This window comes from Erigeron canadensis, chromosome 9, assembly GCF_010389155.1.
Source record: "Erigeron canadensis isolate Cc75 chromosome 9, C_canadensis_v1, whole genome shotgun sequence".
Taxonomy (NCBI): domain Eukaryota; kingdom Viridiplantae; phylum Streptophyta; class Magnoliopsida; order Asterales; family Asteraceae; genus Erigeron; species Erigeron canadensis.
Window position 1 is genome coordinate 4,096,324 of NC_057769.1, and position 26,456 is coordinate 4,122,779.

A 26,456-nucleotide genomic window follows, 5' to 3' on the forward strand; every position below is an offset into this window, starting at 1 on the left:
TTTGTTATGAATTACAATGAGAAAAGCAGCCCTATTTATACAAGAAAATCGAAATCTAATTTTGGAATGGTGACTCATTCCGAACTGGTAATGGGCTGTCGATCTTGGCTGTGTTGTTCTTGATAAATCAGAATTGATGTTTGCAATCTTGATAACTTGGGAAATGATGACAAACTCATCCCGTTCATATCTTCTAACATATACGAGGCATGATGCAACGAATACTTATTTCATGTGTTGCATCCTCATTTTTTAGGTAGACTAGTTTTCATGACATTTTAGACTCAAATGCGGTCTTAGATTCAAGGACGTTACAATCGTGAAAAAGTGCTTATTTTTGTGATAAAATAAGAAAACATCGAATATTACTCGTGGATCTTAACATATACGAGTAATTACAGTATTTTATCTATTCATGAAATTATAAACTATTGATCCCATCATTCAAAAAAATAAATGAATTGTTTTTGTATGCCTTGTATGAAATTAATGGTCTTTTGCTTTCCCATGTATGCGGCTCATCCGAGACATCTTGTGTGACCGTTTATTATCATTTCTCTGCGACCTCAATGTTATATATTGAGATCATCTTTTTCCTTTCCACGTACACGAGCTGTATTCCTAAGTTTTTCTTCAAAAAAGGAAAAAAAAAAAAGGAAAAAATTAATTGGAGGGGATAAAAATATAAAATGCATTTTATGATTTTTAAACAAATCAAACAATTGATAAAGATGGGAAAATTATGAGTAGTTTTTCTCATATTTTTCAATACAAAATGAGGTAAAATATAATATATGGTAAGCTTTTTATTTCTTCTACTTTTCATCTATAAATTAATAATGTAAATTACATAACTCTATTGATTTTTTCTTGCTTTTTTTTTTTCATTTATTTTGAATATAAGAAAACTCAATAATAGATTGGAAGAAAATAATAAGGAAGGGGTTAACATGAACTTGGAGAGTTCATTACCGAAAGTTAAGAATTGATATAAGTAGGTTGTTTGTTATTGTTATAAGGGTTGCTTCCCTTTATACTGCTTGACTTTGCTATCAACTTATATGTAGGGGTGTTCACGGACCGGTTTTGACTAAATCTCAAACCAAACCGATATTCTCGGTTTTAATATACATTAAACCAAGTTAGACCAACTATGTTGTCAAACCAAGCCAGACCAGACCATGTGAGTCGGTCCGGTTTGGTCGGTTTGACGGTTTTAATTTCTTATTTCCCTTTCTTCTATTTCCATATAATCTTTGTGTATATTTGTGACAAAGAGTCATAACAAACACTTAAAATTAGAACATTTATGAAACTATTAAAACATAATATATGTTTGAGTCAACAATTAAAAGACATTCGATCATATAATATATTCATATAGATTCCACATCATTTAATATACATGAGAAAGTTTAATTTCTTTAAAAACATACATGGTCGAAATAAAATATTTACATAATGTATATTATATCCATTGTAGTACCAACACATTATCGTAAAAATACATGTATATGTATATGATTCCTTTTATTAATGGCTAGATACCATCAAAAGTCATATACATATATACCTTTGGTCCGGTCCGGTTTATGGCGGTTTTTTCTTTGTTGAAACTTTAACCAAACCAATGAACCCGGTTTTTCAAAACTTGAATTGTCAGACCAGACTTTAGTAACTCAATCCGACCAAATCAATCCATACATCCCGGATTGGTCCTGTTTTTATGGTTTGACGGTTTGATGAACACCCCTACTTATATGTGGTGTCGTGGTCAACCTAACAAGTCAACATATTTATGTTTGGGAAGATGAAATAAACACATCATAAGATGATATAAGTTCTTTCAAATTATAATCTAACTAAGATTGAACACGTAAAAATTATGTATGTAACATTATTCAATGTTGTATTTTTATGGCTTACAAGTCTTAATATCATTTTACCTCTACATAAACTACAAACAAAATACAAATGATGTTTTTCACAATTACTAAAAAATATGATAAAAAGTCAATGGGCTGTTCGGAGGCACTCCTGATTTTAATTAAAGTCTTGTTATTTTTTCCTTTAAATATTTATAACCGTGAACACTCGAGACATTAAGTAAAAGAAATATACGATAAAAAGGCTCTAACCTTGATGAAACCATGTTTGGTTCATTAATTAGAACACGTGTAAAGCCCAAAACACAAACAGGCCACAACTATCCTAGCACCCAAACACAAAAACCCTTGTACGCCTCCTCTATATACACCAATATACATATATAACCCTTTACATCCGGCCGCCCTTGCTTCCTCCATAACCTCCGATCTTATTTATATTTTTTTATCTCAATCAATTTACACACTCTCAAACACACAAAAGTTCAGATTGAAATCAAATGGCGAGCAACGATCCAGAGCACAGAGAGGAAGAGGAAACCGCACCAGCAGAAGACGAAGATACCGGAGCTCAAATCGCTCCGATCGTTAAGCTTGAAGAAGTTGCCGTTACTACTGGTGAAGAAGATGAAGATGCTATTCTCGATCTGTATGTTTTTTTCCCCTTGATCTATAGATCTCACTTACTTTTTTCATTATTTTCATTATATATACTTATTATAATAATTGTCTGTATATATGTATATATATTAAAATAAGTGTGTATTTATGTATGTGTGTGTATATATATATCAGTAGATGCTTGTGTATATATGTATCTATTTTATGCATATGAATATGTGTGTAGCTATTTATATCATCAATATGTTTATATATCTTTGTATATCGCTATATATTTATGGATATGTGTCTGTATATATGTTTGTGTGTGTATATCAATGTGTGATTGTGTATCCAAGTGTATATATATATATATATATAGGGTTACACTCCTGTGACAACACTTATAAAATAAGAAATGTGAGAACACTTAAAAACATCATTTTGATGCATTAAAAGTCCATAAAACTAACATGGTGCTTAACTAATTATCATATTTAAGTCTTTAACAAGATCCGTCAAAATCGAAAAAATCACGTTTTTTTGTGTGCATCCATCTTGGATGCATATTCATCAATATAATGCATCCAACAAAAAACGAGATTTTTTCGATTTTGACGGTGTTGTTAAAAACTTAAATAATGATAATTAGTTATGCGCTATGTCAGTTTTATGCATTTTTAATGCATCAAAATGTTTTTTTTAAGTGTTCTCATTTTAATTTTGTTCTTATTTGATTGTCACCCTATATATATATATGTTTTTGTTATAATTGTGTGTGTATTTATTGTGCTTAATATGTATCGGTTTTGATTATGGTTATGGAATTTCAGGAAATCGAAGTTGTATCGATTCGATAAGGAAGGAAACCAGTGGAAGGAAAGAGGTGCAGGTTCAGTTAAGTTTTTGAAGCATAAGAAAACTGGCAAAGTTCGTCTTGTTATGCGTCAATCCAAAACCCTAAAGATCTGTGCCAATCATTTAGGTGTATACACACACACAATCGAATTATATATTGCTTTCTTGAGTTTGTGAAAAGTGTTTTGATTAAATTGATTGATTGTATGTTGTAGTTATTCCTACCATGACTGTCCAAGAACATGCTGGTAACGATAAGTCATGCGTGTGGCATGCTTCTGATTTCTCTGATGGTGAACTTAAGGATGAGCTCTTTTGCATCAGATTTGGATCAGTTGAGAGTAAGTTTTCTTTTTCGTACTTTTGGCTTTCGGTGAATGCATTGTGTATTGTTTTGCTTATGTTAGATGGATTTGTAGTTCATATTGGACCTTTTCTTTTATAATGTATATAATAAAAGTGTTTGATTACTAGTTTGACAGACTAATTGAGTTTATCTAACATTGTGTCATGCTAAATGGTGGTTTGGGGTTTGCATATTTTAACGGCTTGCTGCATTTGAAATCAGTGTTTTGTTAAGTGCTTCAAGTTAAACTTTTTCCACTAAAATAAGCTTTGAAGTACATGTTGATTTCTGTATTCAAATGCACTTAAGTGCTTTAAAAATAGACATTTTCTCCTAAATTAAGCTTTAAAGCTCAAGTTGATTTTTGTATCTGAATGCTTGTGGTTTTGGCTTATAAAGTGTGTAATCTGGCATATGCACTATAAAGTAGACAAGACTTGACAAATATTATGCATACTTTACAAGCTGTGAAGCTGGTACGAGCTGTAAAGTTTGTGTGGAAGTTTGCAACATATATTTTAGGGAAAAGAATCTGTGTGCGTATGTAACTTTGTCTTCAACTACTATTTAAGGAAAGAAACTTTGTTTTGGTTCATTGCATGTAAGTTTGTCTCAAAACTGAACGAATTGTGTAAGAAATCGACCGGTTACTAACGTGGCACCATCAAACATCTCATACGTGGCCAATGAGAGACCACCACATCAGCATTTAACAGATTATTTACATGATTCATTCAGTTTAGCGGGTTATTTACATACAATGAACCAAAACAAAGTTTCTTTCATACAATAGTAGTTGAAGACAAGTTACATACACACAGATTCTTTTCCCTATATTTTATAAACCATGATGAGTCAAATATCATATGAGTCATCTAGTTTCTTTTGGTTTTAGTTATGTATCTGTTAGCCGGGATTTAGTCATAGGGCTATTCAGTAATGCTCTTTTTATGGTAGCCTATGCATTATCAGTTTATTGTTTTTAACTATGGAGTACATTTTTTAGCAGTTGAGTTATAAGCTAGACATAAATGTTTGTTTGTTGCAAATGTTAAAAGAAATATTCTGTTTTTAAAGGTCTATTGTTTATGCACATATCATGGTAGAATTTCAACTGGTTCTGGCGAAACATCTATGGATGTCAATGGTCATGACACAAAGTTTTGGTTTTTCTGCTCAGTTTTTTTCCCACACTTGTAGTCTTGTACACATTCCGTTAATCTGTGTGTTTCCACTCATACATTATGGTTTCACTGTTTTTTCTTATATTTTTCTTTTGGAATTTGTGTATAAGTGTACAATCTTTAATGTTTGGGATTGATATGATGTCAAAAGTAAAAGGTCTGAGCAGGATGTGGGTGGTAGAAGGAAGATGTTGAAATACTGAAGAGGGCCCCTGTCCTTGTTAAAGTTATGGCATTGTGACATTCGCAACCTCTTCTATATCATATACCACCAGTTGCATATTCTTTAGTGTATGCTTGGTGAAGGGTTGTAACAAAAGGCGTGGGTTGCATTCTAGTATTGACTGCCAACTTAGACTTCTCCCGACATTTTGGTCCGTAGTTGCTGCAACATCTAATCCTTCCACCTCACTTCCTGCATATGATCACAGTTTTTATGCTGATCATCCCTATGTAAAAATATGCATTATCTCACCTTGTGTGTTATCGGTAATTTTTGAGTATTTGCTAAATTATAGTTTTGCTTGAAATTTGTTTCTATGGTTTGCCTTTGTATCTAACATGCTCTTGTAATAAGCTTAAATAGCTTTTGCTAAAAATTTGGTGTAATTTGTTTTATACTTTGTTGACGTATAGATTGCAAAAAGTTCATGGAAACTTTTCAAGAGGTGGCCGAGTCACAACAAAGCAAGGAAGAGAACAAAGATGCTTCAGCTGCTGCTGGACTTCTAGAGAAGCTTAGTGTTGAAGATAAAAAGGAAGAGGTGGTGAAGGAGGAGGTACCTGAAAAAGTGAAGGAGGCAACACCTGAAAAGGTCAAGGAGGAGGAACCTGAAAAAGCAGCAGCTGATTCAGCAAAGAAAGACGAGTGATGGTGGTTGCAGGTGTTGTAACATTATCATCTCTTGGTAGGTTTAAGTTTCCGAGAGGTGAAATGCAATGTGTCCCAAGTTGCAGGAGTGAAGTCGGTCTGTCGGGTCTGGGTCTTGGATTTGTGTGAAGGTTATGAGTTGGTCGGTCGGTCGGTCTAGTTCTTTTTTGGGGCGTCATTAGTATTGTCGGGTATAGATATATGGAGTTTTACAGATGCTATTTGTACATCTGTTGGGAAATTGGTTTTCAGTTGATGCATATCAGCATACGTCTGTTATTCGCTTTTGCAATTATGATTGGAGTCATTTTGAAATATTGGATTTAATTTAGTTTATTATATTGCGTTCTACCTCTTGTTTGTGCGATGAAGGATTTGAAAGTACTTGAATGATGCCAGGGATTAAATACTAAACCGTGATTGGATGAGGTCGTATTGCTCATGCTGCTGTTTTTTGTTAGAGTTAATAGAAAACCATTTTCAATGTTGCATTCAGACTAAAACGAACCAAGCCGTTTCTGATACTAAGAAACTGTTCGGTTTTCTAATGGGACCGAATGTACTTCTTAAATGCCTGGCCGTTTTTGATCTGGCCACTTTCTTTGTGAATTGTGGCTGTTTCTATTTTTTGTATTTTTGAGCAGGTGAAGTGTGGCTGTTTTCATTTGCCATTTCGGCTGTTTTGTCGGATTTTTTTAACTGAAGAAGTTTCGTTAGTTGGAGCCTACTTAGTTATACTATGAGCTTTTGGCGAAGGTCTAGCCAGAATTCCAGAAACATGTTTTATTGCAGTAAAAATCAGCCAGCACAGAGTGATAGTCTGATACTCTGATAGATGTAGAATCAGAGTAGTTGGTTCTTGCCATGACAAGATTGGAGCTTTGAAAACTAGTGATAGCAAATAAATGACACTTGTTGCACCCGAAAGTATTACTACCCCTTGTGATTATGCCCAATAGATCCCAAACTAGATCTTTCAATCTCAGAAAGTCAAGTTGAGTCACGGTTGAACTTAATTATCATCACGGTTGATGTAACCTGGTGCCTAAATAGTCATAACTAATTGATGGTTGTCCATGACTAAGTCGATTACTTTCCATTCATGATTCATATACCCCATCAATTAAGTCAACACATTATAGAGTACGGAGTATAATATATATATATGATGTCTTTATACATATATCAAAGTATTACATAATTGAGAATTTTGAGTCATAAACTTACGGTATAACTACAAATTCGCATCAAAAGAATAAAAAATATAATGTAACCATAAAATATATATAATCGTAATATCAAATTACAATAATTATAGTTTTGCAAATCGCATTGACTTTGTGGCTAAGGGAGTCTTTGTTGTGGTTAGGATTGGTTGGACCATATATTAAAAAACTTCGGTTGCAATTTGCCAAGTTATATCATTGAAGCCCACATTTGTCACACACGTCTGATTATTTTTCATTTTCTTATATAAATTAAATTACGCTTTTAGATATCAAGTTGATCTATGAATTATGCGTTTTAGCTTGTCAAAACAGATTATATTGGGGCATATATGTAGGTGACAGAATATTACATAACTAAAAAGTGTATTGTGGATTATATATAAAGTTAGAGTCATGTTTCCCTCATCAAATACCTTGATGCTCTTGCTTTTACCACTATTTGTGTTGACAATTTATATATATTTCAAATGGAATTCATCAAATTCAAAATCTGAATTTTTTTTACCACCATCTCCACCAAGGCTTCGAATAATAATAGGAAACCTCCATCAACTAGGCTTAGCCCCTCATCGCTCTCTCAAAACTTTGGCCCACAAATATAGTTCGCTCATCATTTCGGAAGTGTACCCGTGGTTATAGCATCCTCTGCTGAAGCAGCCCGTGAGATCTTGAAAACTCATGATGCAATATTATCCAGACAGGTCGGTAAAAAACAAAGGTTCAAAGCATACTAACTTATGGTGCTAAAAATGTAGCGTTTGCCCATTATGGAGAATATTGGAGGCAAACAAAGAGCATATATGTGCTCAATCTCTTAAGTGCAAAAAGGGTTCATATGTTTCGAAAAGTAAGAGAAGATAAGACCAAATTTATGATTGATATGATTGATGATCATACATCTAATAATCATGCAATTGACTTGACCAATATTATTGTGTCACTCACAAATAGCATTATTTGTCGGGTCACAATGGGAAGAAAGTATGATGCAGGACCGTTTATAGATCAGGATGGCAACGCAATGGAATTATTAGGCGTCTTTAATTAGTGTAGGAACTTATATCCCCTCACTTTCTTGGGTGGATCAATTAAGTGGTTTGGAAGCAAGAGCAAGAAAAATTGCTACAGAGGTTGATGAGTTTCTTGATAGCATGGTTGAAGACCATTTGCAAGGTGCTAGAAGAAGTGAAGAAAGTGTTGTCGTCGGCCATGATGTAGTCGATATACTAATAGAAATTCAAAAGGAACAAGCAAATTAAGACGAACATGGTTGTTAATTATAAAGACGCTATTAAAGTTTTTATACTATTATTTTTTTGCTTGCAAATCCAATTGATCAAATTAAAATTTGAAATTTATATATTTCATGAATTAGGAAATGTTTGTTGCTGGGACGGATACTAGACACCCACAAGTTTAGAGTGGGGAATCTCGGAACTTATAAGCCATCCAAGAATAGTGCAAAAACTACAAGAAAGGGTAACCGAGATAGCACAAGGCCGGAAGACCCATAATTTCAGAGTAAGATTTTGATAAAACGCAACACCCGTATTTAGAAGCTGTACTAAATTAAAGAGACCATGCGCTTAATTACATCCTCCCGTTCCATTACTTCTTCCTCGAGAATCAACGCAAGATGTCAAACTAGTGAGGTATGACATTGCAAAAGGCACACAAATGATTATCAATGCTTGGATGATAGCTAGAGATCCTATGACATGGGAAGAACCCGATGAGTTTAAGCCAGAGAGGTTCTTAAACAAAAATATCGACTACAAGGGTCTTCACTTCGAGTTATTTCCATTTGGAGGTGGAAGGAGAGGATGTCCGGGTATTCAATTTGGAATGGCTGTAAACAAACTTGCATTGGCAAATTTGGTGTACAAATTTGACTTCAAACTACCAAATGGAGGGAGAGTTGAAGAACTCGATATGAGTGATGAGTCCAATGGTGTTGCGGTTCGTAGGAAGCACCCTTTGTTGGTTGTAGCGATTCCCCGTTTTTAGAATCTGCATTTTAATTTCATGATCCTAGATAAACGTCGTATGTTACATTCAGGATATATACTATGAAAAACATTTATTTTACCTTTCCTAAATATTAAGTACTACTAGAATATAAGTTTATATTTCTATTTACATTGCACATTGGGAACACTACTCGGAAACAACTCCGAAGAAATGAAATACTTTTCCATCTTGTTTTAAGGTTATTACTCAATTTATTTCATATTAAATGTCTAATTTTGACTAACTTGTTAAATTTATTCCTTAGAATTTTTATCATATATATTTTTGTTTGTGTTATATATATAGTAATTGTTGAAAGTTATATCAATGAAGATTATATTTAAAACTCAACCCGTTTATATAATTTATATAAAGTGTTATATAATAGATACAAAAATATTTACGATTAAAATTGAAAGTAGAAGATTTGACAAGTCAAAATTAAATAATTAATATGGGACGGAGAAAGTATTATAATTGTATTATAAAAAGTTATATTTTGCTTTAAATTAACTTTGAGTATAAAATTCTTATTGATGTAATACATTATGTATTTGATTTTATGTTGACATATATAATTTGCATTAGCTGAATTATTAAAAAGGCCCTAATACTTTTTAGGGATGAGCAGAAAATTTCAAGTCCTGAGACTCATCTTGGTATTGGTATCTGGAAATGATACCAAGTCTTAAGTGTGATCGGGAACGCTATTGGTTTTTGATGGTTTCGGGATTGGGACAAGTCACGACCGAGAAAATCTCGCCTTATATGAGATCAGGATTGATACCACATTTTTGCGATGTTCGAGGTTGGTAGTTGATACCGGTACGGGACGACACCTATGCGCATCCCTAATGTCTTTCTATCGACTTGTGGTGGGTTGAACACACTACTAGTTAGACTTGTAGTCAATTTTAAAGATATAGGTCTAGAGTTATATTCTTATGTTTTACATGGTTAGAGGGTTTTTTTTCTTTTTTTTATAGTTTTAAACACAATTCACATTTTAATCTCTTATATATACCGTTATAATATTAAGACCTCAAAACTTATACAAGACAAAAAAATATTTTTTTTTTGCGCTTCAATGATATGTTAGCTTCAATCACTATCATTTGGAAGTGGCGAAAAAGGCACCCAAGCTTGTGCGAATATATCATCTTTACATCTTATCCATATTCAGAGATTTTGTAGGCATACCATTAAATTCCACACAAAAGCATACTCCAACATGTCGATATTATCTATGCTCCTTTTATCACATCACATATATACTATTTTTAAAAGAATATACTCTTTCTTTTAAACTTGATATAATTAATTACAAGAAAACAAACGAATAAATGAATTAATGAAAAGATACTAGTCACAAGTTAAACTTAAAGCCATGGATCCATAAACTATTTTGATGTATTGGTATTTTTGAATTAGAATGAACAACACACCTGCCTGGTCATTTTTCCAAAATAGTAATCAAATTTTGTAGGCATTTTCATAACCTTAGAATATGACCGAGTTCACATTATTAAATTAACTAAACAATTAAAACGATTAGAAAAAAAGAAAATACAGGAAACAACCATGAAATTACTAGTTATATAAGACATATCCAAACCAAAAACTCAATGTTTCATGGACCGTCACTCCCTTCCCTTTTAATGATATATCCACCTAAAATTTAAACTAAAAATCTTTCCAAAGTCATAAAATGATGACATGTAGATTTTATTAAACTTTCTAAATTTATCATTTGATTTTACGTCTTATTATCATTTTATGATTAAGAAAATTTTTGGCTATTTAACTCAGAAGATTAATCACTTTTATTTTTGTTTTATTCATGTGAGCTACTCGCAAATATTGAAATACCTAACATATATTATTTTAGTAAATCTTTGTTATAAAATTCCTTGTAGAATAAATCCTCATATATACCCAAACAAAATACCTTTATTATTACAGTCGAATTTAAAACTTTGACAAAAAAATAGATGATATTAGTATCGTAGTTTTTAATTAATCTACCAACCTGTACTAGATTAATACTCGTGATAACTTATGGTACTAATAATATCATCACCCTTGAAAAAAACCCTCATCTAACACATTACAAAAAGGGGAAAGTTAGAAACTCGTGGCCACTCGATACCGAATGGTTTCCCCTTGACTTACATGTCATTTGGAACCCCACCCCACCCCCCCTAACCCACACCCTTAACCATATCACCCTCACTTTTATATCCCCTTCAAAATTCTTACAATCAAAACACAAATTTCTCCAAACACCCAATTCATCATCATCATTAATATTCTTTCTTTAATAATTTCAAGAAAATCCCATCTGGGGTTCTTCTCAAAATTGGTAATCACTAGTGTGTTTTTAGTGTCTGAATGGGAAGTGGGTCATCAATAAATCTTCAGACAACCGATGATCATGGCGGTGGTCAACTATACGTGTCATTAAAGATGGAAGATTATAGCCCAAAAGGAGACCTTGTTCCTCATGTCTATGGCTCTGTTCCTCTTGTTGGTTGTTGGGATCCTTGTAAAGCTGTAAACTTTTTAACTCCCATAACTTTTTTTTTACCTTTTTGTTTGATATAATTCAATACCCATGTGATTAATTTTGTTAATTTTTACTGTTTTGTATTAATTTAGCTTCCAATGGAGAGGGAGTCAACTTTAATGTGGCAATTAAGTTTTGTTGTCTCTCCTAATCATGGTATCCTTTGCTTTGCCTTTTTGTATTAATCTTTTTTTATTTATATGTTTTCTTGTTTGCATTATTACTAGTTAATTAGTTAGAGGCCTGGCCCCATTATACGCCGCTTATACGTGGGATTGAGTATTGTTGCGGTTAAAGAATTAGGTAGAGGCTTGCCATAATTCTTGTGTGAAGTGAATGTTACAGGAAACTCTATAGTATGTATCTTACTTAAATTGTTTGTATGGTTTGATGTATTTGGCCTCTTGTGAATTGTAAACCAATACGGTTTTGCTGATGTGGCAACTTGTATGGTTGTCATGTCATCAGACATATTGGTTACTTGATATAGAAGTCGCTACGGTTTTGATGTTGTGGCAACTTGTAATGGTGGCACACCACCAAAAATGCGAGTTACGTGATTAAGTCATAGGATGCATAGAATGGGAAGGAATTGAAAGCTTTGATATATGTAAAAGAAGTTTTCAAAAGTAAGATACATATGATCGAGTTTTGCCTAAATTTGCATTCATTATAAAATACTTCCTTCTTCTTGCGTATCCTTAAATCCATTATGGTTTATGTTATGTTTTTCAGAAAAAAATAGTATAACCACATTGACATTTATATTTGGTTCTGATATTGGAGGATGGTTGTTTGAAATAACCACTAATAAATGATATTTTTTGTATTGCTGTTAGAAACCTTGGACTTCAAGTTCTTGTTGAAGGCCAGGGATAACAATGAATCATACATAGTGGAGGAAGGTCCAACCAGACAATTCATGGGTGGTACCTTGCAAGGGGTCACAAGGTTGGCTCTATTTAGGCTAAGCAATGAGGAGATTCTTGAATATAGGGTGTGCATCAAGGCCGATAGGGTTTCACCCTTTGACCTTGCTGCTAGTTGGAGAGCTTATCAAGAAAATCTTGAACCCTCAACAGTTCGTGGGATTCCTGATGTTAGTATAAATGCATTGCCGGAGGGTGGTGAGGTACGGATATTCCACCTTTCTTTAATGCACCGTGTTCATCTCGATGTGCATTTTAATTTATGCCTATATGCAGTTTGAAAAAGATTACCAGTTATCAGATTGGGTGTGTGATCGACATTTACTTAGAGGTTTATTTTCATAAATATTTACACAGAATGGCTCTTCAGCAAGTTTGGATCTTGATCTTGAACAATATGTGGTCCCAACTCCAGCAACTCCCGTGGTATATGCGGCTAATTTGACTGAGAATCCAAGGTCAACGAAGCATGATGAGGAATCTACCAAAGTTGATGGTTCAGCCAAGGGTGTGAGTGTTTGCATTGATCTGCCCACGATTAAAAAGGTGTCCATTTTGGTTATTTATTATGCCTCTGATGTTCTAAACCTGAAATTCTGTATACGTGGGCTACACAGGTTGGCTAACGGGTTCTGGTCAAAAGAGATAACTTTTTATACGAGGCAAAAAGGTTGGGTGTAAACATCGTTTGTTAAAGTAGTTTTTATAGATAACTTTCTTCAATTCTATTACATCATAGATCATACCATAAGTATCATTACAATATAATCTAACCTTTTAAAGTTAAGTTTCATAGTAGTTTCTATTGATTTAAAAATACACTTTTGTTTGAATAGTAGTCCTTTTGTCCTGTAAAATTGCTATGTTTGATAATAAGCCCTAAATGACCATCTAAAAATATAGGATGAATAGCAGAGCCTAAATATATGGTGGGGGAGTTCTGTACAAACTGATTATAATTTCTCTTTCCCTTTATGCTATACTATTTATGCAGAGGTTGTAAGTTTGACCCATCAACCTATGAATAGGCCAACACGAGCTATGTTTTTACCTCTCGCCATCGTGTGAAATAAGAAAAAGGGTTTGAAAGAGGTCAGTTGAATGAGTCAAAAGTCACCTTAAGTACATTTCTAATGCATAAAAACTTTAAATAATTTTACTCGGGAAAGTTAGAATATAGTCATCTTTAAAAATTAGTTATTTATATTAACGAAAAGGATATCTTCTTTGACAAAGGAGTACTTTGGCCAGCATGATCTGTATCCACAGGTAACAGAACCTTACTATTTTGGCTTACCCAAGCTGCCCATTTTGTGACCTTGACCTTTATTGGTTATAAGTGATTATGCCATTTGAATAGGAACCAGAAGTTGTGGGTCTCGAAAGGGAAGCTGTTGGCTCAGATCTTACTAAAGTGTACCACTCTCCGGGCATGGTCGAGTCGAAGTCTGTTGGTACATTTTCACCGCTACAGAAACAAAATAGTGAGACAATACTTTTTGTGGATCGAGGTGTTGGATCTTCTCGGTTAGTTAAATCTGTGAGTGCAACACATTTACCAGATTCAGAAGCCAAGGTTTGTATAAGTCTAGCTTTTTTGACTGTGTGCATATATCTTTAACATATAGGTTGTTTTTTGTCTTTGAACTTTCTAACATATCAAACTATTAGAACTCAATGCCCGCTGCTGCTGGAGCTGTTGCAGCCGCGGCTGTTGCTGATCAAATGCTTGGACCCAAAGAAGATATGCATCTCGCAATTGTCTTGGTAGTTGCATCGTTATGTCATATAGTTTCAATACCTGTCTCGAATCATGTTATTAGAGGAGACAAAAGAGAAGAGGGGGGGGGGGGGGGGTCAGGCGGGTTGGTCAACAGGTCAAAATGAAAAAAACTAGGCTACTGTACAAATAGGTCGACTTGCATTGACATCAAAGACTCTTGTCCTTCCTTTTTATTAAGTTGAACTATATCTAACTAGTGTGTTAAGTATGATTGCAAAAGGTACGGAAAACTTTGGGTGATGTTTGGCTCGTTTTCTTATAAGCTAATACGGTATATATACTTCACTCATTTGACATGTTAGATTTAATCATAATCTGAATCGACACATTCAGAGATAAATGGGTCAAAATTACCACCCCTACATTTTAATAACGGCGGTAAATCAGGCAGATTGGATAACGATCAGGTTGGGTTGACCTTCCAAACTATTATCATTTTCTTTTTAATTTTTTTTAGTAAGTAACTAATGTTTTAAATATCATATCCACAACTAGTATTGCCATAATGACTAACTCTCAATAAAAAATTTAAGCAGTTATAAACAATTGATTGGGTAATGTCCTACTTTTTGTTCCGTATCATTTTTTAAAGTTCTTAATTTACCTGTTGAACCTATTATCATTGAAATGAAGCCAAAATCAATTTCATTTTGCATAATTGGGTTTAAATTGGTACACTTACTTTTTATGGTCTAATAGCTTTTGCGAATATTGATAGAAATATTCTAAAACTTTGATGTTTGTGGTAGGTTGGTTTGCCGGCTCGTGGCAAAACTTTTACAGCTGCTAAAATTACAAGGTATATGCGTTGGTTAGGTCATGACACTAAACATTTCAATGTTGGAAAGGTGATTGCTCATTTAGTCTTTTACATTGTCTTCTTTAATCATTTGCTGGGACTTATGAAAGTAAAGTTAGTAGTCTGATATTTCTTTTTTCTTACCCTAACAGTATAGACGCTTAAAGCATGGAGCTAGCCTGGTATATCCTTTTTAATTCCTTTTTTATTTTTGATAAACATTGAAAAGCGAGATTGTAGTTGCACTCTTAAATTTGCATGATCTTCCGATGATACACTTTACTTAGAGATGGAAAGGTAGGCAGGTTGGATGGCTTGCTGGTCAAATTGGGTTTGGTCAGCCCACAAACACTTCCTTTTTTGCCATTTCTTGAATTTTATACTTAGTGGTATAAAGTATGAGTAGAGAGAACTATTTTGTTAGAATGGTAATCTAATTTGGGATAAAAATGTTTTCAGATGTTTTATGAATTGTGAATATGTTTTGGGTTGACTTTTGACCTGCTTGAACCATTCGAGTCATTTTGAAAGTTACCTCTTTCGCCTGTCAGTCTGTCATAGGCACATTTTGATCCATACTGATTCTCTTTTGCCCGTCCGTCAGCTTTTTGTCACTAATGAATGCTGATGCCTGATAGGCCCGTTTATTATTGATGTAGACTGCTGATTTTTTCCGAGGTGACAATCCAGAAGGCATGGAAGCTCGGAATGAGGTGAATGGCCAATAAAATTGTTTCTTATGAGGTTAATGGGGATTTTGAACCCATTTGTTGTTGCTCTTTACCTGACACTAATTTATGATAAACCATATATGTTTTAATATACGTCTGCTGTAGTAAATAGTAATGTGAGTAATTTAATTAAATGTTTATTAGTTATACACTTTGAGTTGCTTAAAGCTGGGTCTACATTTAATTTTTAACAATAAGTCAATATGACAGCCAACTTTAATTTACATTTTAAGAAAAAAGTGTTGATTTTTTTTAACGAAGTATAATTAATCTAGTAGCGTTATATGGTACAATCTATTGACATGTTTCTTTGCAAATAGTTTTAATACATCACGTGCTACTAGGTAGCCGCTCTGGCAATGGACGACATGATAGCTTGGATGCAAGAAGGTGGCCAAGTAAGTCCTTTTTATGTTTATATATTTTAAAGGGTTCACAACAAGGGTGTATCATACATGAAAAATGATTATCGTGTAAAAACATCAAACTCTTTTTGTAATGTTAGTGCACCCCTGATACCCCTAACATAAATTCTGTATCCAAGATTACAACTGTATGTAGGAACCAAAAAAAGGTTGTGGTGTGATAATGAAGAGGAAAAGAAAAGAAAAAGTTATGGTACTGCATACCCCGATCGTAATTCTGAGTTTAAGTTTTGAGTACATATAGATAGGATTTAGAAAAAATATTATAACGTGAAAAATATAAAAAGGTAAATAAATGGTATGGTAGTGCATAGCCTCATTAAAAATTCTGGATCTAAAGCTACGGTTGCATGCAGGTAGGAATATTTGATGCCACAAACAGCACTAGCCGTCGCAGGAATATGCTAATGAAAATGGCTGAAGGCAAATGCAAGGTCTGTCGCTGTTGTTTATTATTATAATATATATTAGAACTTTCAAAGTGTCAATGAACATTATAATATAACATGTGTCAAGCGATTAAGATGACATTGTCTTGAAAGGGACTTCGTGGGTTTCTGATTTTCTACTGTTCTTATTACAGATCATCTTTTTGGAAACAATATGTACTGATCCGCTGATTATTGAAAGAAATATACGTCTCAAGATTCAACAAAGTCCCGATTATGCAGAAGAGTAAAATCTCTTCCCACAACTATCACATTTTTTTTGTTATAAACTGAAGCATATAGGACTAAAGTATATAACATTAATCTACAGAACGGACTTTGAAGCTGGATATCAGGACTTCAAAAGGAGACTTGATAATTATGAAAAGGTAGCACCTTGAGCTACTCTTTCTCTATAATTTTCTTTTTGGTGGGTACCAAGTTTCAAAATGGCATGTTGGGATATGGGTTAAACAGGTTTGGATTGAAACTGGTCATTTTTAGTATGGGTCAGAATGGCCGGGTTGGTTTGGGGCTGACCATCACACACATCTTCTGTTTTTACAGCTAGTAATGCATTGATAATGATTATGAGCTGAATGTTTGAATAAAACATGTAGGAAGTTGTATGCAGTAATGATGAACACTGCGACTTTCTACCTATTAAGTTATGACCCAGTAAAATGAACGTGTGATCACATATAATGTATGCCATTTTCTCCTTCTCTTAGTTGTGAGTTCATCTTTCTATCTTTTAACGCCAACCAGAGTCCAAATGAGACTCTAAGTATCGTATTATTTCCCATCTTTGAATTGTGGGTCCCATCATTATATCTGAAGCAAATGGGACTGCAAGTCTCAATATTATTTCACAGATTTTTTGCAAAATGAAAATAGTTGGTTAAAATGTATAAAGCCTAGAACTTTTCCTTTCTTGTTGCTAGATGTATGAGCCAGTGAATGAAGGTTCTTACATTAAAGTGATCGACATGGCCAGTGGACAAGGCGGGAAGATACACGTAAGCTGTCTGCGTGTTTGTTTTTCTTTTTAATGATGTACTGTGCCATACCTTTTTAGGTAGAATATGAAGGGGAGAAACACATCTAGTCCTTTTTAACTAACGAATATCATTTATCATTTCAGGTTAACAATATTGGTGGATATCTTCCGGGACGGATTGTGTTTTTCCTGGTATGTCACTGAAAAAGTAGATTTCCATCTTAGTTTACCATTTCGTTTCATAATGTGGTGAACAAGCTTGGGTATTTAAATTAAAAATAGAAATTTGGTAAAAAAAGCCTACTTGGCCATAATGTGTTTAAGATGATTTTCAGGTGAATACACATCTGACACCACGCCCGATTTTGCTTACAAGGCATGGAGAGAGTCGGGATAACGTCAGAGGAAGAATAGGTGGTGACACTGTTTTGAGGTTGGTTCTTGTCACTTATATGATAAACACAATATTATCTACTTGTATTTAGGTCAGGTGGATAATTCGATCCATTATCTACTAATGAGCCGACTTGGTTTTTTAACATCTGTGAGAATGTGACAAGTCAAGCTAAAAGATTTAACCAAAAAGGAAATAGGTCACACCAGTTAACTTCTGAAGTATAATCAAATGCATTGTAAGTTTTTTTATTTATAAAATAGATTATTATTGTAAAAGTTAACTAGTGACTCATTTAACCCATCAATTATTATTAGAACTCAAAAAAAGTGTTGTGAATCTCAACCTGACCCAGCCGTATTTTGGCCCATTATTGCCCCACATGTTTGTCACTTGTCCTCTGCATCTGAGCTAGGTATGCAATGCGGTGTTGTGCTAGTGTGTGTGTAATATTTTCAACTTATTCAACAGCGGGAAAGGTGATCTTTATGCGAAGAAACTTGCTAACTTTGTGGAAAAGCGACTCCAAAATGAGCGAGCTGCTTCAGTAAGAATTCTTTTTGATTCAGTTTGCCTTCATATTTGAATGGTCTGTTGATTTATTCACATCTTATTCACTCTGAATCTATAGATATGGACAAGCACATTGCAGAGAACAATTTTGACGGCAAATCAAATTGTTGGCTTCCCAAAGGTTAGTGTATTCATGAAATTTCAAGATTGCGGGATTCTTGATCGAGTATTGTATGGTTGCATCTTTGTTTATGGAATTTATCGATTTTATCTTTTCTCATAGATACAATGGCGTGCACTTGATGAGATAAATGCCGGTGTATGTGATGGAATGACGTATGAAGAAATAAAGAAGAACATGCCAGAGGAATATGGGTATGTTTTATCCCAAAATATCCAAACTATAAGCTTTACCAGTTTCTATTCTTCTATCTTCTATTATGTACATTAGGCTTTTTATTTAGTTATAGTCATCCATTATGTGTTGTTTTCTCCATATATTGATTTCTTAATTATATTTGTTTCATTAAAGGGCACGGAAGAAGGATAAATTGAGGTATCGGTATCCTCGTGGAGAGTCTTACTTGGATGTGATACAAAGGTTCACCATTTCTTATTCCATTAACTACTCTTATTAACATATAGGTTTTGCTTTAGTACATATAATTAAATCTCAAAAACTTGATCTGTGGCAGGTTAGAGCCCGTGATAATCGAGCTTGAGCGGCAACGGGCTCCTGTTGTAGTAGTAGCTCACCAGGTCAACCTTCCTACTTCACCTGATTCTCAAATTTTAATTTACTCTTTTAATTAAACGAAGAACCTGAAACTAATAACAGTCTACAAAACGCACAAAATATATTTACAGTATTTACCTTCTTTCTTTGCTTTTGTATAGGCTGTTTTGAGAGCGTTATATGCATATTTTGCCGATAAACCGTTGAAAGAAATTCCACACATAGAGGTAACAACATTACATGAGCACAATCCATACTCGCACTTTCAGTTTGAGATACAGCATTTAACCCGTTTGAATTTAACGCAACTCAAATCAGTGCTTTCGTTAGCAAATGGGCCGTAATGGCGGCCTCTACTTAGTCTCATGATGTGTTTTCTTTTTCAGATGCCATTGCATACAATAATAGAGATACAAATGGGAGTCACCGGGGTCCAAGAGAAAAGATACAAGCTCATGGATTGATCAGTTTCCACAAAGGCAGTACATTGTTTACTTGTAACTTGCTAATGCTAACACTTGAAATTGTTGACGATTACATGATTCATTCAGGTTTATATTCCACAAAAAGCAAAGAACCACACAACTTTTGGTTACATAACAATTAACATGGAATAATTTTGGCCAATGAAAAATATAATGAACACGTAGTTCACATTTTATGAATAAGGCGTTAAGTTGATGTCAGTGTTTCTGTCCATATTAGGGTTATCGTTCAACAGATTTTGTTTTGGTTTAGTCTTGTGTTGGGCTCGCCAATTTCAGTGCTGTTTTTGTTCAATTTGGCAGATTTGATGATAATGGTTACTCTACAAGCATAATGTATATCTAATGCCATTGGTTATAAAGTTCAAGTCTGTTTCTAATCATTAGCAAACACAGTATCAATTACTTTACAGTGCATCCCATTCGAGCCGTAACATAACCCAATTTGATCCGTAGGGTTGAAATTGACGGTGAATTTCGCCTACATACTTATGGCATAAGTGATATCTACACTCTATGGTTTTTGTTATATTCGTATCATTAAAATCAATTGATACGAGTGGTGCACAAAACCAAACCGCTCAAAAACAAGAAAATACAATCGCTACGTACAAGCAGGCGTCACTAGCATTTGAGTAAGGGATGAAATTTCATTTTCAAGCCCAGAGAGCAAGTATAGACATTGAAGTAGAGCCAAGAACAAGGGCCAGAAAAGATGACTTTTTTAACCAAGTTTCAGAACTCATCAGCTTATTGTGAAAGAAATCAAGAGCAATAAGATCCACAAGACCCATGTATATGAGGATTCCGGATGACAAAGAACCCAAAAGTCCTTCCATGATCAACGCATTTGGGTTGCTATCATCGTATCCTGTCATTGAGAATAAGATCATCCCGAGTGCTATTCCCATTGGTGTTGTCACCGAAAACATGATGCACATGTACGCCGTTGTTCCAAACTTGAAACCCGCCTGCGTGTAAAGATTGTAGACTTCTTGTTTTAGAAACACGGTCAAGTGTAAAGATTGTAGACTTCTTGTTTTAGAAACACAGTCAAATGATTCGTATATAGGTTTAGAAAATTGTTGTATGAAAGTTTCAAAAGCTTTAAGACAGTGTCAACCAGTTATTCAATGCTTGTTTAAATTGAGCATTCAAAAGTTAGAACCATCAACGTAATTTCAGAACATCTTCTTTACAGAAAAAATGATTTTTTTCGATCAATTTGAAAAGTTAGAAGTATGAAAAACATGTTTTTGAAGAAAATCATCACAAGGTCTAACGTACTATTCATAATATGATAAAAAGCAAAAGTCATTTATGTAAAGAAAGCATGTTATGAAATTAAAGTAAACTTCTTTTTCTTTTCAATATATATTAAGAATTAAAGAGGTAAACATCAAAACAAATCACATGATTTTTTTTGACAAATTGCAAGTAACAGATGTGGCCATGTGGGTCTCAAATACAGTTATGAGCTCAGAAATTAATGTAAAATGAACGGTCCATATTTTTAGCACAATACCAGTGATGTTACCATCGATATTCATACCATTATTGATCAATTTACATACCCGGACAGGGGTAGATGATACATTAGTGTGGTAGTTTTATTAAAAAAAATAAATAAAACATAAATGGTATGAATATCAATGGTAAAATGTCGTACATGACATTTTATTGCGACTTATTAAAAAGGGTACAATTAACAAACTCCAATTATAGATTATTACTTATATATAGATGTCAGACTACCTGAGCGATACAACCGCCAAGGCCCATCCCCTCGAAGATCTGATGAAAGGCCAATGCAGCCACCAATGGTTTAATCGTACACTTATTTTGCGACATCCCCATTGTCACCCCAATTATCACCGAATGAAATATAATTCCAATCTCTAACACCTACAAACATCAGTACCGAAACTTGAACATTTTTATTAAAAAAAAAAAAACACTTAAGACTTCTATAGACATGACCAAAATATTAGTTTAGTACAAAATACATACTATATACCGGTTTACATAAAATTAAAAGACAAACAGAAAACAAACTGCGTTGATTACCTGTGATACCATTCTTTGTTTCAACTTAATCAATTCCTCCTCTTTCAATCGTTGTCGCTCCTCCACTACTTCGACCGGCTCAATCTCCACCACCGCGGATTTCTTCAATTCCTCACCATCACCAATCCTCTCATAACCCGAAACAACCTCTTTAGCCCCATGACCATGACCATGACTATATCCATCAACATGTGAAGTGGCAGTTAAATCAACAAACAAAGCCATCAACACACCAATCAAAGTAACCAAACCCGAAAACGGAAAATCCTTCCACGGATGACGTGATGAAACTTGGCAATCCGCGAGTGCCTCGTACGCGTCAGGAAGCACGTGAACTAATGAAGTTGATAATATAACACCCGCCGCAAAACATTTAATGATTAGTATTGCTTTATCGTATAATGGTTTCCCGTGAAACAAACGAGCCAACATAACTGGTCCCGATATTCCAATGATACTTGTCACGAATATCGTCAACATTGATATGAATTTGAGTGTCGCGGCAGCATGACTGTCGCGACACGCAAGTTCTCTAGCGGAATCTACTCCGCACAAAGTCATGATGATAATTTTAGAGAAAAAAAAATAAAAAAATTTCGATTTGTAAGTATAGATGGTAAGTCAGGATTCCATAAAGGGATGTTTATTTGTTTGGTGGAAAATGTGGGCAAAGGTTTTTATTATGTGTGGAAAATGACGATGCTTTGAATGAATGACAATAACACAATATAGTGAATCTTAGTATGAATTCCACCAAGTATTCTTCGTAGTTTCACAATGTGTCCTTTCACTTTTGTAAATTACAATCCATTACCCTTTAATTTGCTTTGTAAAGGGTCTTGAAACAATGTTTGCGATCTAGTGTTTTCGTATCAAAACAAACCACGCATGTGCCCGATCATTACTAATAAGAAAGTAAAGAAACTAACGAGTTTTTACTATTTAACTAATTCATCAATTTTATCTCTTATATCTGTAATTGATCAAAGAAGATGATAAATGCTACATCTATTATAATAGTTGTATATTATTATATAGGGATAAGTATCTTGTAATGTAACAAACTTTGAACGAATGTTTATAATAGGAAATAACTAAAGTTGTGTATATTGTATGTAAACAACTCGAAAATAATGTTTATTGTATGTAAGAAAATGTAGTCAACCAATTAAAATCAGACAAGTGGCACCTCTATATGGTTGCCACATATGTTTTCTTACATACAATAAACATTTTTTAAAGTTGTTTACATACAATACACAAAACTTTAGTTATTTCCTACTATAGACATTCGTCCAAAGTTCGTTATATTCTAGAATATTTATCCCTATTATATATCCATAAAAGATAATGATACTAATATCCGCTACTAATTGATTAAAAATTGGATATTGGGGTATTTAGTTACATACATGTTAAATTAAAACTTTTACTTAGATTGCAGATTTCTATATATATGTTATTTGGATTTCTAAGCTTTAGCTAGTGAGACAATAACAACAATTAGTGTTAATCTTAGTATGACTTCCACCACTTTTGCAATGTTATTTGTAGACTTCATAATAGATTCCTTCGTCCTAATTTACAATCCACTGCCCTTCGCTTTTGAAAAAGGTCTTAAATATACGTTTGAGATTCACAAAAGGTTGAACTTCAAGAGTACTAAACTTGCTAACCTTATATCGCACGAAACCTTAGGTATAGGCTAACGTTCTTTTATGACTACGACATTGATCATTAACTGATGTACAGTGGCGGCTTAAGGTTTTTGGAGGCCTCAAACGAGATCAATTTTGGGGGCCTAATTCATTACCATATAAACTAAAGTAAAAAAAAAATAGCTCGTCTTTTGTTATTGAACTACAAATAATAAAAAAATATGCAGATGTTGATGCAAAAATCAAAAAGGCGTTACTGCAATACAAATTATATAATGATACTTAATCCAAAATTCAAACACTATGTCTAATATACAAGATTCTAAGGCCTTAGAAATACAGGGGTCTAAAGCGATCGCTTAGTCCCATAGTACTGTTGAGCCACCTCTGCTGATGTATACAAATACTTACAATATGTTTATTGAAAGTGTGATAAGATAAATAAAAAGCCTAGCTATAAAAAGACATCCACATTTTTTCCAAGTTATATTTGTCCATATCATTAATTTTTCCTTTTCCCTTTCATATTATTATACTTATAATTTCTGTATGACTTTCTCCAATCCTAAAGTATAATAATTCATGTCACATGATATCACTTTTTTCTTTGGACTTTGGTTTGATCAAATGTTTAGAACATTATTTTTGCTATATACAAGAATTAAGTGCGCTTTTTTTTAATCAAAGATGATTATTTTTTGTTGATAATTCGATTAAAAAAAAATCAAATCTTTTTATACCCAGCCAAGTATCTGCAACTATATCACAAATTAATTTACTGAAAGCTTAAAATTGATAGCTTTGAATCATTGAATGTATCTAAAAGGCTTTTTTTTTTTAGTATTAAAAGAATAAAGAATTAAAAAGACAATAAATGAGAATACATCTATATTTTTTAACTTTTATTTATTTTTGGGCCAAGAGGAAAACGATATGCTTAACTACCTTACACACTTACAAGTTACTACCAGGCCAACAAAGGTATAAATTATAATGTTACTCGTCTACCTTGACAAGCTCATTATCAAAGCCCAGTACTTTGCATTGGCCATTGGGCCTCAATATGAATAAAGCAAATATATATTTGAAAAGATAAACTTAGCAAGCAAACAAAGAAAAAAAAAACTGGCCACCAAGTTAATTTGTGAATTTAATGATAAAGACTAGTGATGTTCAACCACATTTTGTCTTAATCCGTATGCTACTCCTTAATAATTTGTTAAGATTTGATGAAGATAATGATTATTCATAACCAAATAGTTCATAATGACTATATATTACGACAAAAATATTAGGTATGTTGCAAGTGATAGGTATATATATAGTCCTCGACAAACTAATAATTCCACAAATGTTGTCCATATAATCTTTTATAAAAAAAAATGTGAATCATATCTTCACCAAAGTTCTAATCAGACCACATGAAATGGTCGATCTTTTCAGACCATGGATAAGCAACGTATTGTGTTTTACAACAATATTTGTCATTTTGTGACAACACCTTGGATAATTTGGTATCAAACATCTTGTCAAAAGACATATCAAAGTAATTAAGTTAATTTTTTATTGTTTGTGAACCAAGCAAGCACCCAAACTGATTATTCTTAGTTGTTATTGTCATAAAACAACTATAGGACCGATAAGGAAAGTCGACGTTTGGGTAGCGAGTTTTGTAATTTTATGCGGACGAAAGTTGGAGCTGAGGTGATTAATTTTGGAGTCATGTATATATATTGGATGTGACAAAGAAAAGTTGGTGAATTAGGGTTTCAGATGTTGTGATAATGTGATTATTAATGCTACAGTAAAAAGGTAACTAAAAAGATCGATCATGAACCTTAGGCTGAGCGGAGTGGGTGCAACTCCCCCTGACTCTCGCCCCTTATCTCCAACCGTCGCCCCCCACACCACCCCCGGAGCCCGACTCGCCTCTCGCATGACCCCTCCTTTCGCCCTCCTCTCCATTGACTTACACATTGACCGAGGAATTTAATACCCCCCACCGGCTAGTTTGACTATAAAAAATTTCTCCTATTTTTACCTCTTTCTATTCCTTTTCCTTTTTACATTTCACATACAACATTTCTTCATCCATCCATCTTCTTCATTATTTTTTTTTTCTAAAATGTTTCCCAACAACAATTTCAACAACAATGCTTTTAACCCGAATAATCGTATTCAACGTCCAAACAACCCAAATCAACAACCCGATATGATGAACGACTTAAGTTTACTAAAAAATAATCATCTTTTTCAATTGATTCAACATTTGTCCACAAATCAACAAATGGGTATGGGTATGGGTTCGGGTACGGCTATGGGTCCGGGTATGGGTATGGGTTCGGGTATGGCTATGGGTCCGGATATGGGTATGGGTGGTTCGAGCCAACATGAAACTTTTGGTGGGTCCTCTAGCCAACAAAACACTCCTGGTTCATTTTTTGATCGTCAAAAACTAGTACTCCACCACCGATACAAGATTCTCAAAATGATGATATTGTTCAAGAGACACAACCACCACCTCAACCATCAAAACCAAGGCGCCATAGGAAAAGAGTGACCGGTGTCGACGAACCACGACCAAGAAGTGTCCAACAAACGTGGTTACCGGCGGAAGAAATGAATTTAGCTACGGCTTGGCTATCGGTGACCGAAGACCTGGAATGTGGTATTTTTCTTTTCATGCAGTCTAGTATATTTTTTTTTTTTAAAAAAAATCGGCTGTCCATATATTTTTTTTTTTTAAATCTGTTTTTTTTAAAACAGTTTTATTTATTTTTTAAAATCCGCTGTTTTTTTTTATTTTTAAATCTGTTTTATTTTTAAAAAAAATGTTTTTTTGTTGTAGGACATTATCAAAAAAGGGGGTCTATTGGTCACGAATAACGGAGGCTTTGGCGACATTAGAAGAAAAGCCGAAAGATTACCGTGACCCCGAAGTTGTGAATGCGAAATGGA

At 33.8% G+C, this 26,456-nt stretch overlaps 3 protein-coding genes and 1 pseudogene across 5 annotated transcripts; 3 read left to right on the plus strand and 1 right to left on the minus strand.

The window, feature by feature from the left end:
- Positions 1 to 2,202: 2,202 nt before the first annotated feature.
- LOC122581706 (ran-binding protein 1 homolog b-like) lies at positions 2,203 to 6,096 on the plus strand. Its single transcript, XM_043753963.1, has 4 exons — positions 2,203 to 2,535; positions 3,320 to 3,471; positions 3,560 to 3,685; positions 5,511 to 6,096. Exons 1-4 carry the CDS (start codon positions 2,387 to 2,389, stop codon positions 5,744 to 5,746), a joined length of 663 nt encoding a protein of 220 aa, XP_043609898.1. The 5' UTR covers positions 2,203 to 2,386; the 3' UTR covers positions 5,747 to 6,096.
- Positions 6,097 to 7,367: 1,271 nt separating this feature from the next.
- Positions 7,368 to 9,010, plus strand: LOC122580845 (annotated as a pseudogene).
- A 2,204-nt stretch (positions 9,011 to 11,214) lies between these two features.
- On the plus strand, positions 11,215 to 19,953 carry LOC122581949 (6-phosphofructo-2-kinase/fructose-2,6-bisphosphatase-like). Of its 3 annotated transcripts, XM_043754279.1 has the most exons (23): positions 11,238 to 11,537; positions 11,643 to 11,706; positions 12,390 to 12,682; positions 12,837 to 13,025; positions 13,840 to 14,055; positions 14,151 to 14,246; positions 15,012 to 15,110; positions 15,214 to 15,243; positions 15,721 to 15,774; positions 16,137 to 16,190; positions 16,574 to 16,651; positions 16,801 to 16,892; positions 16,977 to 17,034; positions 17,590 to 17,664; positions 17,790 to 17,837; positions 17,981 to 18,078; positions 18,511 to 18,586; positions 18,671 to 18,733; positions 18,836 to 18,927; positions 19,085 to 19,153; positions 19,248 to 19,311; positions 19,450 to 19,515; positions 19,675 to 19,953. In XM_043754279.1, exons 1-23 carry the CDS (start codon positions 11,376 to 11,378, stop codon positions 19,750 to 19,752), a joined length of 2,214 nt encoding a protein of 737 aa, XP_043610214.1. In that variant the 5' UTR covers positions 11,238 to 11,375; the 3' UTR covers positions 19,753 to 19,953. The 3 variants fall into 3 exon arrangements, with proteins under 3 accessions (XP_043610215.1, XP_043610214.1, XP_043610217.1); XM_043754282.1 differs by lacking the exons at positions 11,238 to 11,537; positions 11,643 to 11,706; positions 12,390 to 12,682; positions 12,837 to 13,025 and adding exons at positions 13,133 to 13,149; positions 13,716 to 13,748; XM_043754280.1 differs by lacking the exons at positions 19,085 to 19,153; positions 19,248 to 19,311; positions 19,450 to 19,515; positions 19,675 to 19,953 and having other exon boundaries at positions 11,215 to 11,537; positions 18,455 to 18,586; positions 18,836 to 18,903.
- Positions 19,954 to 20,131: 178 nt separating this feature from the next.
- Positions 20,132 to 22,522, minus strand: LOC122581950 (zinc transporter 6, chloroplastic). Its single transcript, XM_043754283.1, has 3 exons — positions 21,841 to 22,522; positions 21,529 to 21,678; positions 20,132 to 20,744 (listed from the first exon to the last, which is right to left on the minus strand). Exons 1-3 carry the CDS (start codon positions 22,399 to 22,401, stop codon positions 20,430 to 20,432), a joined length of 1,026 nt encoding a protein of 341 aa, XP_043610218.1. The 5' UTR covers positions 22,402 to 22,522; the 3' UTR covers positions 20,132 to 20,429.
- Positions 22,523 to 26,456: the final 3,934 nt, after the last annotated feature.

Coding starts and splice junctions, on each gene's coding strand:
- LOC122581949 (XM_043754279.1), top strand. CDS start 11,376: ATGGGAAGTGGGTCATCAATAAATCTTCAGACAACCGATGATCATGGC. Junction 12,683..12,836: donor CATTGCCGGAGGGTGGTGAG/GTACGGATATTC, acceptor ATATTTACACAG/AATGGCTCTTCAGCAAGTTT. Junction 16,893..16,976: donor AGTCCCGATTATGCAGAAGA/GTAAAATCTCTT, acceptor ATTAATCTACAG/AACGGACTTTGAAGCTGGAT.
- LOC122581706 (XM_043753963.1), top strand. CDS start 2,387: ATGGCGAGCAACGATCCAGAGCACAGAGAGGAAGAGGAAACCGCACCA. Junction 2,536..3,319: donor GAAGATGCTATTCTCGATCT/GTATGTTTTTTT, acceptor ATGGAATTTCAG/GAAATCGAAGTTGTATCGAT. Junction 3,686..5,510: donor CAGATTTGGATCAGTTGAGA/GTAAGTTTTCTT, acceptor GTTGACGTATAG/ATTGCAAAAAGTTCATGGAA.
- LOC122581950 (XM_043754283.1), bottom strand. CDS start 22,401: ATGACTTTGTGCGGAGTAGATTCCGCTAGAGAACTTGCGTGTCGCGAC. Junction 21,679..21,840: donor AACAAAGAATGGTATCACAG/GTAATCAACGCA, acceptor TGATGTTTGTAG/GTGTTAGAGATTGGAATTAT. Junction 20,745..21,528: donor TTGGCGGTTGTATCGCTCAG/GTAGTCTGACAT, acceptor CTTTACACGCAG/GCGGGTTTCAAGTTTGGAAC.